At 48.5% G+C, this 15,355-nt stretch overlaps 1 protein-coding gene across 3 annotated transcripts in view; it reads right to left on the minus strand.

The window, feature by feature from the left end:
* The window catches only part of GRM7 (glutamate metabotropic receptor 7), a 304,853-nt gene extending 302,958 nt beyond the window's left edge, over window positions 1-1,895 (minus strand). For all 3 annotated transcript variants that reach the window (XM_063347611.1, XM_063347610.1, XM_063347612.1), the window contains exon 1: window positions 1,180-1,895. In XM_063347611.1, coding sequence (XP_063203681.1) covers window positions 1,180-1,737 — 558 coding nt within the window. In that variant the 5' untranslated portion in view covers window positions 1,738-1,895. The remainder of the gene's footprint in view (window positions 1-1,179) is intronic.
* Between the last annotated feature and the right edge of the window lie 13,460 nt (window positions 1,896-15,355).

Here is a 15,355-nt window from a genome sequence, read left to right on the forward strand (position 1 = left end):
ACCTGGCACCAAGAGCCCGATGGGAATAAGGAGGAAAGGCGGCTGCTGACAGCAGAGAGTGGATTTGCCGTGAAAACCTCACAAGTTTCCAGCTGGGAAAAGCGGGGGATCTCTCCGCCCGCTGCACAAAAATAAACCCCACCACCACCTTCCGCATGCGAAGGCGTAGGATAGGAAGCGAGAAACTCCGCTGCTCACGATGCATCTGGTGGCGGTTCCGTCACTGTCGCTGCACCCGCGATCGCTGCCGAGGAGCACCCGGTGCTCGCTGCCGGGCCCCGGGGCGGGGACACCCCCACCCCCGGGGATGCAAACCCCGGCTCAGCCCCGCACGGGTGCCCTCTCCCGGGCTTGGGGCGCCGGCGATGGGCAGGAGGATGCACCCGGGACACACACACACACAGAGGTCTCCGCGCCCCGCCGAGCCCCGGCGCCGAGCGGGGCACGATGGCAGCGGCAGGGGCGGGCGCTGCAGCGCATCCCCCCCGCACACACACACGCTTCGTTCCCCCGCCGGCTCCGCTCATGCCTGGGCGCTTGCGGAGCCGCGGACCGGAGCCGCGCTCCCGGGCTGCAGCCGGACCCGGCCCGCCGCCCCCCGGACGGCCGCGCTCCCCCCGCCCGCCGGCCAGCTGCGGGTCCGGGCTGGCTCCGGACATCCCCCCCGGAGGGCAGAGGGAGCCCGGCCCCAGCCGTGGGTGCCTGGAGTTGCCCAGCGCAGCCCCGTCTCCCCCAAGCGCCGCCGGGGAAAGCCCCCTCGGTCTCCCCCCCGACCCTGGGGGGTGCTGCCAGCCCCCTGCCCCCGCACAGCGCGGACATTTCATGCGCGAAGCCCATCCCGGCCGTGCCCCCGCATCTCGGCCGAGACATATTTCTCTCTAACGCAAACCCATCTCAATCATCGCCTTTTTTTTTTTTTCTCCCCCTCCTTTCCCTTCATGGATTGCTTCTTGCAAATGGGGCGATAAATCCAGAAAGTGCCATGTACGGTGGAGAAGGGAGACGGGGGAGGATGCTGAAAAAGAGAGGGTGGCTGGGAGGGAGACCAAATGCTCCGGCGGGGAGGCAAACGAAGCACCTGAAGGGGCACGCAGGGAGTTGAGAGCGGCGGGCAGAGCCCCGCGGCACGGCCGGGAAGGAGCTCCGCCACCCGCCCGGCCCGGCGCCGCGCAGCCCTACCTGGAAGAGCCGGAGGATGTTGGCCACCATAATGGACACGGAACTTCCCGACGCCCCGATCACTCCAACTACTTTCTCCGGCTTGACGAAGACGGGGGGCTCCCCGTTGGTGCACCTCACGTCGGAGGTGTCCTTCTGGATGAGAGCCTGGACGAAGGTGAGGGACTGCTCCAGCGCGTAGGTGTCTCGGGAGCAGGTGTCCAGGATGCGTGCGCCCAGCGTGACATTGGGCAGCAGGTCCGGGTCGCTGTTGATCTGGTCCAGAGCGTAGAGCATCGCCTCCAGCCTGTGGATGCCGTTCTCCTTCTTGATGTCCCCGCAGGGCACGCCCGGGGGGCCCTTGGCGTGGACGGGGAAGAGGCCGCCCAGGGTGATGTCCCCCTCCAGCCGGATGGAGTGGGGCGCGTACATCTCCTGCCCCCGGGCCGCCTCCCAGAGCAGCAACTCCAGCAGGCAGCAGGGCAACTTCAGCAGAGTCAGGAGCCGCAGCAGCCTGCCCGGCCGGACCATGGTGCTGCCGCCGCCCGGGCGATGCCCGGCTCTCCCGCCCGCCTTCATGCAGCCCGGAGGAGCCGGGGCGGCGGGGCGGGATGGGCCGGGGAAGGCGCGGGAGGGGGGGGGAGTCCGGCCGCTCCCGCCCGCCCTGGCCGGCGCTGCCTCCGCCGCGCTCCGCGGCAGCACGGCACTGGGGAGCCGCGCCGCGCCGCTACCGCTTTAAATGGTGGCCGGTCCTCTCCGCCTCCCGCCCCCTCCGCCGCCCCGCCCGCCGCCGATGCGCAGGATGCGCCCGCACCGCCCGAGCCCGGGCCGGGGATGGGGATGGAGCCCAGCTCCGACCCCTCCACCGGCCCAGCTTCGGGGTGGAAAAGGGGGGCTACAGGTGGTGCGGGGGTCGGCCGGACCCCTCCAGAGCCGGGGAAGGGGAGAACCGGGGCAGCCCCGCTCCACGGGGCCCGATCCGAAGCGCAGCCGGGAGCAGGGGGCGGGCGCGGGGGTGCGCGGCTTCCCGCGGCTCGCAGGCACCCGGGAAAGGCGGCTCCGCGGGGGGACGCTCGCTCAGCCCCACTGGAGCATCCTCATCCTCCTCCCCCTCCTCCTCCTCCTCCTCCTCCTCCCGGCGGCTCGGGCAGCGGGCGCCCCCAGCTAGCAGGGAGCGGCGGTGCCAGCGCGGGCAGCGGGGCAGCTGGGGACCACCCCCGGGCCCGGCGGGCGAGCACAGCCCCAAAGCCTGCCGCCGACGTGCAGGAGCATTCTATTCTATCGCATCAAACCCAGAAATCCGGATTTTGATGTAGAAAAGAGAGCCTCCTCCCCACTAAGGTGGGTACCAATGGAGCCAGTGAGGAGGAGGAGGAGTTTGGATGTAACCCCATACTCCCAAAACCGAAGTAATGCAGCTGATCTTGTTCTATTTTAAGACCTCCAGCCCCGTTTTTGTTCAGCACACTGAAATCTCGAGGATGCTGGAACGTCCTGGTTTTGTTCCCTTCATCCCAAAACTGTAATATCCAAAGAGACAACACCTGTTGCCATTCCCTGCTGACCAGCAAATCCCTGCCCTGTCACATTCCCAATTCAAAAGTAATGCAAAATACATCTCTGGTGCCTGGTTCCTACCAGACTGAGCACATTTATTTGGAGACAACCTTTAATTCCTCCTTCATAAATACCAGATCAAGTGTAGCTGCTCTTCAGCATCACTGGACCAGCATCACTGGGTGCGTAGTAGTTCAGGCTGCCTAGTCCAGCTACACCTTTGTAGTGTTACTTTCTAATAGCTACAGTGATCGCTTAATTTCCAACACATTGTATTTCAGTGAAGTCAGCCATAGAGAACTGTTACTGTTGTAACAGAAAAGCCATCAGTAAAATATTATGTTTTTCATCTGTTTCAACCTAGCAAAATTTTATGTCACAACACGGAAACGCCGCAGCGTGGCCAGTCTGGCAGACACAAGTGAGTGGCTTCGCTGGTCAGGTCTTGACTGAGATGGAGCTGGCTAGGGGTCAGTGACACATCTTCCAATAATTATTTAGGCATTTTAACACCTTAAAATCTCTGTATTTTTTAAATTGTGTCCTTACCATGTTTTTAAGCTTTTTTTTTTTTCTTTCCCTTGAATGGTGGTTCTCTCTGTGCGCTTGTATTTGGCTGAAGTTACTACAACCAAGGTTTCCAAACCGATGCTGTTCAAATACCACCAGGACCAGAGATGGCATATTCATGTTCCCTGGTGAAAGGGGATGTTTGGAGCGTGGCAGCAGAACTGGACAGATGTAGCAGGTCAGAGGATTTTGCAGCAAGGCCAGGACATAACAAGCACAAACAACAATAAAAGCAGCTGGCGTTCTCCACTAGAAATTATAATTTTGGGGCTTGGAACCAAAATTTAGTTTTTCCATGGGCTGAAATCATCATAAGAGATTATTTCATTGTACTTTGGGTATCACGATCCAGCTTGTACCATCACCCAGACCTTGTTGTTTGTCGTTTTCGTTCATCACTGGATGAAAGCACAGCCATAGTTCCCCAACAAACCCGCGCAGGACGGGGCACACGCATGCTGGGGAGGTTCACAGATGCTGGTGATTTGGCTGCTGCCACCCCGACTCTTCTTCCAGCCTCTGCCAGTCATGCTGCAGCCAAACCAGTGCCCATTTAGCACCCCTTGATGCCCACACACATCTTAACCCTTTACATCAGTTCATCTGCCGCACCGTGTAAGTGATTTCCTTCTCAGCTGTTCCTTGGTTACATCGGCTCCATCCCCCTTTTATATCTGAACACACACACAATTCTAGTGTAAGCTCTTCAGCCTTTATTTACCTCTTGCCCACTTCAAGCTCCTCTTTGAGTATCTTAGCAGTATTTATTATTATTAAAAAAATCTGACTCTAGTGGTTGTAGAGAAGAGTTCGCAAGCATGACTCAAGTTTGCCTTAAGTGCTCAAGATTCAGCAAGGATGCAAATATAAGTAATCTTTTCTAATAAGTCCCGTTGTTTTGAAGGAAGCTACCTCATGATTTTGAAAGCTTCCTCTCTTTTTTATTTTTTCCTCTGGGCAAATCTGAGGTTACCTTCAGCATGTTTAGCCTCTCAAAAGTACAGAAAACCCATCTGCTGTCTACTTCACCCTCCTTTTCCTCACACCCTCCTTTATCTAAAAAATTAGTCTACATATTCCATACCAGATTCCCTAAGGGAACGTAGAAAATGACACAGCTGATCAAGGCAGACCCAGGGTCCATCCTAGTCCAATATCTTGTCTTGGAATAGCAGCAGATGTGTCAGAAGAAAAGGCGGGAGCTCTGCAGTATGCAGATGCCTTTAATCTGTTCTTGCCATAAGTCTCATTCTGGTCTCTCATATATAGAAATTGGTTTAAGCCCTGAAGCATGAAAAATTATTCTAATTACATTACAAAAATTGATACAGTTAATCATTACTCTGGATATTCTTGATATCCATAAAAGTGCCCAGTCCCTCTTCCACTCTCGCTAAGTACTTGGCTTCAGTGGCCTCCCGTGGTAACGAGTACCACCATTTAATTGGACACTGCCTGAAAAAAAAACTGTTTATCGGTTTTCAGTTTCCTGCTTTTTAAGCTTAACTCTTAAAATAGCCAGTAATCTCCCTTTCATCGTACCTATCTCCACATCCACTATGTGCAGTCAGCTACCTACATTCAATCTGGCCCTCTCAGACAAGAAACTAAATATAATAGCCTGTGCATCTGTCACTGCCGTATTTGACTTTGAAGAAGCATTTCATTTTGGTTTGGGTTGCTGAATACCTGGAGGTGAGACAACGCTGACTAAATACCACCATGAGCGTACCCCACCTGCGCTGCGTAACAGCTCGTATCCCACTGAATCTAAAAAAAATCCTCTTCTCCCTTACGGCCCGGCAGAGCAGCTACTCTAAGAGGACTCAACAGGCAGTTCCTAAGCAAAAATTCGATTACGTCCACTCAAAACCGACTCACCCACTCTTAAAGCCATCAGTGAGAATTTGGAGTTACGACATACTAAACCAAGTTGAAGTTGTAGCCCTAATCTGAAATGACCCTCAGAAAGCAATGTTATCACAGTAAAACTGCATTGTGTGTGTTTAATGGGAATATTGACAGAAGCATATGGGAATGGCGTGCACGTCATTTCAATGTGACGTTTTGTATCTCACTTCACAATCAGTTGTTCTTGTATCAAATTCCCAGCACAAGTCACTCGCTGAGGTCCCAGAGTCAAGCCAATGCTTTCTTTAGACGTCCTGGTTCAGCGGTGGGAGCACTGTGTCACACCAGTGCAAGGCTGTAGACCTCCTGAGACAAGAATGAAGCTATTCTCTTTTTCTAACCCAAAGAACGATGCGCGGGGGAGGTCGGCGCGCTGGGTTTTGACGCACGTGAGCACTATTGCCACTCCAGGTAGGACCAGGCACACAGAAGCCCACCCCAGTGAAGGGTTGCTTCACAAAAAAAAAAACCCGCAAAACAAAACAAATTGAAACTTAACCAAAAAAAACCCCAAACCCAAACCAAACCCAAGCCTGGTCTTTTTAGCAAGAGAATTTGTTTAGAAGTAAACAGTGGTTAAACACATCCCAAAGAATGTTCAGAAACATTTCTTAACTTGTCTGTCAAATAAGACCATGGATTCAGCCAAATTGCTACTGGAAAAGCAAGGACTTTGCCAGAAAGACATCAGCGTCATCGCTGGCATCCTTCAGGGGAGCTACGCAATTGCCATCGCAGGAGGATCCTACCCGCATCCACTTTCAAAGATGCTGTATAATTAAACATTGCTTTTATGTGGGCAACTGGCAGGGTGAACACAAAATCGCGTTACAACAGGCCAGTGGAAGCAAAACAAAGAGAAACGGACTAGCAGAAAGGAGAAATAAAACAATATTTCAAATTTTGGTAATGTAGCATGACGCTGCTGTGCACAGTTGGAGGTCATTTTGAACAACTGTAATGGACATGGTACAAGCAATTAATTTGTTGGGTGAAGACAGTGTTGGGATAGCAGCCAGAGCTCCTGCTTATCTGGTGTTCAGAAAATAATGAATTTTTGGAGCAGAGGCCGGTGAAAAACTCTGATCCTTAGCTCGGCGCTTTGCTGTCGCTGTTTACAAAGAGAAGGTGTCAGTGTGGCTCTGGCTTCCAGGGAGGACAGGGGACAGCAAATTCTCTTCAACGGTATAGTAGCTTGGAAATTTAGCTAGATCTTACTTTGTATAAGATAGAAATTATTTTTATATTTATATTTTATTATGAATTATTAAATTATGCCTTATTAAAATATATTCTATATGTTAAGTAAATTAGTCTATAATTTAGCATGTATTCTGTATGCTAAATAAATTCTAATTTAGAATATATATTAGTTTAGCTATCCAGTATTATCTAGTAAATAGAAATTAAGTGTTATGGATTGTTCCCAAGTCTATGAAAAAGAAAAATGCAATGAATACTTTGTGCTAAAACACAAAGAATCTGGGCCTAATTCTCCTAATTCTCTCTTGCAACGAGCTAGTGTGATCCCGTATAAAACCAAAGCTGCGCTGCTCGGGGGAGAAACATTTACCTTTTTTTGATGCTGGAAAAGGTCCACAGATCTACACACACGCAGTTATTTTCCATTTTCAGTCACCTCCTGGGTCCTGCCTCCTGGTGCACAGACGGCGACTGCTTAAAAAAGGCTCTGGGAGGACGCACAAACCCTTGGCCACGGGTTGAGGCCAAGCTGTTGGATGCGGGGACTGGTCCAAGTCCTTGCCCGAGAGTTCTGCATCCTCGCCGCCTGGCTGCCGCCGGGGCAGGTCACCGCCGTGCCGGCAGATGCCACCAGCGGGAGGGACCCCATGGCTGATGTGGTGCAAGGGTCCCCACGGCGCAGTGTCACCGGCACCCGGCGGGCGATGGCAGATGCTCCATGACCCAGAAGCACAGGTGGAACACAGGGCTGGAGCCGTCTTCTGCAGCGCTGGGCACGGCATGGGACAGTGTCGCGTCCCTGGGGCACTTCCCAGCCACTAAATTCCCCCGTGGGGAGGGACGTGCCTTGGCGCGGGGACGGAGGAGCGCTCCCCGAGCTCACGAGAGAGCTCCAAGCACTTACTGCCAAGGTATAAACCTTTCAGAAGTTATCTGCGTTATGAAAGCGGGCTCGTGGCTAAAAGAGCAGCTATAACAGAAGGTGCCAGTGTGCAGTAACAGCGACTGCTCTTATTTTTATCGTAGCTTACACTATGGTATATCATATCCTGCATATTAGGAGCTCAACCTACTTGGAGAGATAATTTTTGATAACACTACTTAAAAAAAAAATAATCACATTGTAAGGTTTTACAAGTGCAGAGATGATGAATTTTGTAATTTTCATCAATATAGGTTATTTAGATAAAATACCACCAGACTAATATGTAGAACCTGCAGGATAACAAGGGGAAAATATTTTCAACAAGTCTTGGGATCTTTATTGGAATTTGTTTGGTTTATCTGACTGTAATTGTCTCCATCAGGAGGACAGTTTCAGAAAGAACCAAAACTGAAATATTTTTTTTTTCTAAGTACCAGAAGACACTCCGTTTTAAAGCCAAACTTGCTCTATTTTGGAAAACAAAATGTTATGAAATGATCCCATCTATTTAGCGCATGTTCAGACAAAGGAGTCCCAGTGCAGGGGACGGGGACCACCAGTCCCACTGCCAGGAAAGACAGAGATGGGAAGAAACCCCTCGCTCCTCCCGAAAACGAGTTTTGGGTCAGTTCTGAGCAATTCCCGCTTTTTAACCTGGAGCTCCAGTTAGGTTAGTCCCCTCTGCCTTTGGTACAGGAGGAGACTCGTGGCATTTTTTCCCCCAGACCATCTAAAACACACATCCCCCTGGAAGCCCGACCAGTGCCTGTCCCCTGGCTTTGAAACCTGTCCAAGCATTTGAGAGGCATCGATCAATCAATTACGCGGGAGACACTTGGAAACTGTTCCTTTGAGATCACAAGTATTTCAAATAGGCAGCTCTATTAGACGGGCACTCCAGCCAAATCATTAAAATCACTGCAATCCACAGAGAACAATAACTTTTTCTTTTTGAAACACTTATCATTCCCTTGGTTTCTGATTTACTAAGAATATTTTGATTCACTTAATGCTTGGAACATTTCTAATGCTGAATTAAAAAAGAAGGAATTGCACAATCACGGTAATTAAAGAAGACGGCTTTCTCAAAATAATAACAGTTTTGTAATGTCAGACAATAACCAGGCCCAGCCAGCGCAGACAGGTCCCCTCCTCCCCGCCGTCTGCAGCTCCTGGAGTTTTCTGAAGGGATAAAGTAGCATTAAAGCTATGGGCTGGGCCGATGGAATCGCTCGGGAAGCTCTTGGGAGGCTTTTCCCTTCCAGTCATGAGTGCCGCTTTTGTGTTCCTTGCAGCTTTGCCAAATTTTCAGCAAAAATATTTTTTAAATATTTGACTGAGGTTTTGTTGTTGTTGTTTTCTTTTCTTTTCTTTTCTTTTCTTTTTTTCAAAAGAATTCAGAGAGGAAACAGTTCATCTATTTCTGAAAGATACCTTTAACTGGTAACCGCCCCCTGATTAGGGCATGTCATTCGGTCCGCTTCAGAGAGGACCTCGCGTCCCCAGACATCCCACCAGGGCCGGGAAAGCTGTTGTGACCAGGCAGGATCGTGCCCTCACACCCCTGGTAGCCCAAGAACAGGCTGTTGAGATGCTCCAGGGTGGCCGAGATGTGAGGAGAGGAGAGCGGAGGGAATTCTTCTTGCTGTGTAGGCATCCTCCTCCTCCCAGCCTTCTGCCTGAGTGTCTCCCTGCGAAAGCCACAACGCCCACTTAAAACGCACCATTAAGTATGCAGAATCCAGCACTGACAATGCCAGACCCGGGATTGCTTCCTCAGCCCGTTCCGCACGTGTTATGACGCAGCCTTTAATTAACCGATCAAACATCGCTCTATTTTCTGCCGAGCCCCTACCTCATTCAGCTCACAGAATAGGCAGCGCTCCCTTCATCAACAGTTATTCAATACATCACTTTATCCTCAGCCTTCAGCGTGTGTCCCCGAGCCTCCCACCACAGAGCACTCGCCGCTTACTGACTCAGAATTAATAACTTTTTTCCTGGGTTTTTCTATCTTGATCATCCCTATAGTGTCTGAGTGCTTCAAAAACAGTAATTTATTTTCACGAGATAAGTGGCATTATTATCCCTGTTTACAGAAGGGCTACTGGTCAACAGGCTCAGAGCGATTAAGACAAAAATACCATTGATTTTAGGTGCTGAGTTGGAGTTTTGTTTGGTTTGGCTTTTTTTTAAGACTTGCTTTCTGTAATCTTATTTTTAAGAGCTGAGGCTCTCTGTTTGTGCCGCGTGGTGCTCCCACGCCGCAGCCCGCTCGTATCCTTGTCAATGAGTCTTCCAGAGTTTTGCCTTTGCTGCCCAGAAATTAATTACTTTTTTTTTTTTTTTGGTAGTAGGGTGCAGAGAACTGTGCAGAGATTATATGATGGATGACTTCGCCGGTATAAAATATCTGTCAGAAATATTTTGTTTGTAAACTGCTTCCAGAGGTGTAAGCCCCCTGGACGGTTCACATCAGAACGAAAAACTCAGGCACAAAGTCAGAATCCCGTGCAGCGTTTTCACACTCATCCCTTCCTCAATTTAAAACTGCCTCCTTTTTTGGAATGTAATTATTTTTACTGAAACACAGAGAGGTGGCTTACCACAGGAAAGAAACTCATACATGCAATTTAATCAAGTTTGTGGTTTGTTTTTTTTTTTGTTTGCTTTAATAGAGAGTTGCAGAAATCTCAGTTTCATGTAAAGAAGCATCATATCCACAGGGGCTGCTAAATACCTCCACCTGTCTCACAGCTTGGACCACAGGTAGCAGCAAGCCACTAAATCACTGGTTGCTATTAGCTAATTCTACCAAACGAGCTATCTCGGTTGAGTCCCCACTGAGCAAGGTGCCGTGATATCAAACGCTATCACAGCTGGCACTCTTCTTAATTAGTCCTGACAAATCTTGATAATGAATCAGTGAGAATATGAGTTAAGCATAAAATAAAGCAATCAGCAAGAGCCTTATGTAATTCTTCCTACTTCGATGGCTGCAGAAATTGAGTCATGGGATTGTTTTGGAACATTTTATGGCAGAAATCAGGAGTGCTCTTTGTAAATTAAGTTTTAATTTTTTTTTCAGGTCTCTTCATGGCTGTGCACTTTTTATGGGAGTTACGATCTTTTCCTCGTCTGTTTTATTTATTCCCTTAATGTATCTCCCCATTCATTTTGTAGAAAGCCTGGTCTATGCAAGATTTTATCCCTGTGTACAACAGCAAGCGAACTCGGGCAAAATACATTGACAATCTGGTCTGCCCAGCTAATGATATCAGATTCTTCTCTGTTGATGGGGTTTTATGTCATAGATTTTTTTACCTTTATTCATTTGCTTTGATAGACTGAATATTAGACAACCATGACTTTCCCTCCTTTTTTGGTACTTAACCATGACTTTCTTTTATACCCTATTATACTCCCTTTTAAAGTTAATCTTTTCCTTACCTTCACCTCTCTCAACATTCCAGGCTGCATCCCCAGCAGCGTGGGCAGAAGCGTGAGGCAGGGATTCTGCCCCTCTGCCCGGCTCTGGGGAGACCCCCCTGCAGGGCTGCCTCCAGCTCTGGGGCACCAACAGCAGAAGGACACGGAGCTGTTGGAGCGGGGCCAGAGGAGGCCACGGAGATGCTGGGAGGGCTGGAGCCCCTCTGCTGGGAGGACAGGCTGAGAGAGCTGGGGGGGTTCAGCCTGGAGAAGAGAAGGCTCCGGGGAGACCTCAGAGCCCCTTCCAGTCCCTAAAGGGGCTCCAGGAAAGCTGGGGAGGGACTCTGGATCAGGGAGGGGAGCCGTGGGATGAGGGGGAATGGTTTTACACTGGAAGAGGGGAGATTTAGATGAGATCTGGGGAAGAAATCCTTTGCTGTGAGGGTGGTGAGCCCCTGGCCCAGGTTGCCCAGAGAAGCTGTGGCTGCCCCATCCCTGGAGGGGTTCAAGGCCAGGTTGGATGGGGCTTGGAGCAGCCGGGTGTGGTGGGAGGTGTCCCTGCCCAGGGCAGGGGGTGGAACCAGATTATCTTTAAGGTCCCTTCCAACCCAAACCATTCTGTGATTCCATGTCTGACATTCACTCTGTGAGTCACTAGATCCTGGTGTTAATCTCCAGAGAAGTCAGCAGCTGGGTCGTGCTTTGCTGTGCTGCACCACCGCCTGGCCCCAGCCCCTCAGCTGAAGTTTGCTGGGGCACAGAGGGAGCCGGGTCCTTGACATGGGTCAGACTCAATGCCATGTCACCATATGTGGCTGGAGAAGCCCTGAGGCTGCTGGGGTGGTTGCTCTGCCCCTGGGAAACCAGTGCAGGGTGAAGCCTCTTCAAAGTACTTCCATGGGTCGGAGCATTGCTTGGGGCCATAGGGTTTAGATCAGGGTCTACCTGCTGTGAAGCAGTCTTCTTCCCATTCCTTTCCCCTCTTCCTCTTATCAGTCCCCCTGTGTCTTATCAATTGTCTGCGACAGCCATTTGAAAGCACTTTTAGACAAAATCAAGACATACTCCAGGCTGTGCTCATAACAGGTCCTCAAATACTGAGATTTCTGCATGCTGGGTGACAGCCTAGCAGTTTCAGAGGGCTTCCTCAGCAAGACTCGCTGCATTTTCCACAGGAAAAAGAAATAAATTATAGCGACTGGAAAGACTCCGATAATATATTTTTGTTTGGGATGCTTTGTTATTATAATTGCTGAAATAAGATTTTTCAAACCTCATTTAGGGATTTGGAAAATGCAGGTGCTAAATTTCCTCTCAGGAAATTCTGGGCTAATAGGACTGGTTGCTTGAGCTAAATGAGTATAGAAAGGAACCCAAAATAACTTGGAGTTACTGAAGAACAAAACCAAAAATTTCTTTATTAAGTGGCTCTCCATCTGGAGCAGCAGGACACGTAGGGCTGCTTTAATGAGATCCAAATGACATGGCTTCAGATGATGTGCTCAAAGGTGCCGGGCTGGTGTGGGAAAGTAGGTGAACTACTTTCTGATGAAGTACTGATGAGGAGAGCAGGGTGGGCTGACGGGCGCGAAGCTGATCCACTTCCACTCAGGTTGATGAAAACTCATTAATTTAAAAGATTGGGCCGTTAATTTGAAAGCTATTGACAGAGCAGAGGGAGCAGGCCTGAGGAATTAAAGAATGCAAGGACAGAGGACATCCTTGCAGCTTCATAACATGAATCCTATGGATGGAAACAAGCAGAACCAGGTTAAATCCTTTAAACAGGAGATTAACTGGGCCACAAGTGATACGGAAAGACAGTGTGTGCGTACCAATATTTTTACACCTAAGAGAAAAATGGATTTTATCCTCAATTAGTTCAAATCGATGACTTTGCCGTTATGGGTGGAGCTGAACGGCATTACGATGGCTGAAGATTTGACTCGGTACAAATCGCAATGCCCCAGGGCCAAACACGGGCACTGGCTCAATACCCTCGCAGAAGTCCAGCCAAACTTTGAGTTACCTGATAACACACTTTGAGAGACAGTTAGTGGTAACCAGAAACTTGGTGGAAGACGTACAAACAGTCAGAAAAAGGCTTTTGTTTGATACAGCATGAACAGAGAGAGTTGTGTCTGCAAGTAGCTGTCATCTTCCAACTTGCTGGCAACTCACTTTTGTTAGGTGCTTCAAGTTAACCAAAACACTGTGTTTGAGTCAAACCAACCATTTTTTAATTAATATTTTTAATATTTTCACTATTTTTTTAATAATTAAATGGAAGGAAGTAGTATTATTTCTTGTAATTAATTAGGGCATTTTGTTGAAAAAATGATGTCACAACACAGATGTTTTATGTTCAAGCTGTAACCCAGATGCTCGGCAGCCCCTGGCGCTACCGGAGCTGGCTGTAAGGACTATGGCCACGTTACCGAGCAGGTCCAGGTCTGCAGAGTGAAGGCCCTGTCTGGGGACCCAGCCTCCAGCCGTACATGGCTCAGGGGGTTGGCTCCGGGGTGGATGCCAGCGGAGCATGTTAGGGATGCTGCTGAGCCCATCTCCCACGTCATCTAATCCAAACAAGTCCATTTTCCTCATTCCAAACCATGCCCCAGTGAAAAGCAGAGCATGGCAAGCAGAGGCAGTTGGGAGATTTGTGAAGAAAATCCAGACCCTGCTTGAGAAGACCGATTCTGCGGGTACCTCCATCACTCTCCTCCGCTAAATACGCACACCATCTCCCTCTGGGACACGGGAACACAGCCAGAGTGCCAACTCTTCCATCAATTTCTTATTTGTAATTAAATATTGAGGTAATAGTGAAAAATAGCTAATATCATACCCCCCTTTTCCCAACACGTACACAGATGAAAAGCATTGCGTGCTTTTGGAACTGCTTCGTGCCGAGCAACTCCAGCAAGTATTATTTTATTGTGATGCGCGCAGCTGAAAACGAAATCTGATACAGATATTGGATCAAACCTTCTTCTCTGTGGCAACCTAATTTTATCCTGACATGTTGATTGCTTGCTCTTCATCTGCAGTTGCTGTCCCAAAGGGTGCTAAGTGAGAGAAGCTGTATTTTTAATTTTTTTCCTGTAAGAAGAAGACACAAAATACATTCAGAAGAACACACAGGAACAATGTGGGTTTTGTTATTCACAAGACAGCTTTGAGAAGGGAAAAAAATTGGAGCTGAGATTTTTGAGGGCTTCCACGCAAGCATGGATGGTACAAAACCTGATGGAATTTCTAACTAATAAAGCATATAGAGCTGTTCCGAAACAAGGAAATTGTGGCAAGTAGGGGCTTTTGAAAATCCCTCTACATTGCCCTCACTGCTTACCCTCAGGAGGGAAACACTGAATTTCTTTGAAAAGCTGGACCTTTGACACGTGGAATCCATGGGCGACCGACACGTAGGAATCTACAGCTCATAGACCAACCAAATTCAAACCCAAAATGTAGGTGCAGTTTTTACTGAGGGGTTTTGAATTCTTTAAGTAAGGAATTTTTATCAGATGCGTATGCAACGCATTTAGGAAGGGATGCTGAGCTTTGCTGCAGTGTATAATTAATTACCTGTTATTTAAATAAGGGCTTGCAAAAACTAAGAGATTTTTCACAAAATTCCATGGATATACAATTGCAAATACAAAGCGAAGCTATCCCAGCAAGGGACACAGCTTCAGGCTTGAATAACAAAACACGATCAGGAGATGCTTTGGGACACATCACCCGAGTGGAAGAAAGCGTCTCTTGCTCAGACATTTGGGGTGTTTCAATAGAAAAGATCCATAACAAAACTATTTTCCCCCTGTTTAGTCGTGTTAGAAACACTCAGTGTAGAGCTGCTGCTCTCTGCAGCTGGAATCTGAGCGCTCCTCTTGGGCACCAAGATCCCGGTCCAGCCTCTCTGTGTCTCTCACCTGGGGGCCATGGGTTCAGTTGAAGCTATTTATGTGCATTAATCCTTCTAATGAAAGGTGGAAAACTGTTCTGGATATTTATGGGACTAGAACACAGGGGTTAATTTTCTTGTAAATAATTAAGAAAAAAAAAATCAAACACAAACTCACCACCCCATTCAGAAAACATCATTTGCACCATACAACAATTCAGTATTTCTTACTGAACCTCTCTCATGTAATAAATCCAAACTTTGAAGTGTTGCTTAATTTTAGTAACTTTTTTTTTTTCTCTTGACCCAGATATAAACAAGCTTTTACTATTGGGAAATGAAGTGTTCATGCAGCAGTACTAGTTTCCCCATCATTTACTTTTGTATTAAAATAGGAGAGTTTTCCTTCTTTCTCTTTAATTACCTACCTTGGTAGCACTCTGCAGGATCTATAAGGTCAGAAGTTTTCTTACATTCCTACTCTGCTTTCTCCATTAACTTAGGGTATAACGCCAGTTAAATCAAACTGAAAATTTTAAAACATATAAATGGTGGCTCAGGATTGGCATTAGGAGACAAGAATAAACGCTCTTTTTATAAGGTTTTGATTAAAGGCAATTCAGTTTGGAGAAACAGAAAATGAAATTAAAAGAGCGATGCTGGAACGTATGTTAATTTTGGATGGTTAATCTAAT

Source organism: Chroicocephalus ridibundus, chromosome 10, assembly GCF_963924245.1.
Source record: "Chroicocephalus ridibundus chromosome 10, bChrRid1.1, whole genome shotgun sequence".
NCBI classification, from domain to species: Eukaryota; Metazoa; Chordata; class Aves; order Charadriiformes; family Laridae; genus Chroicocephalus; species Chroicocephalus ridibundus.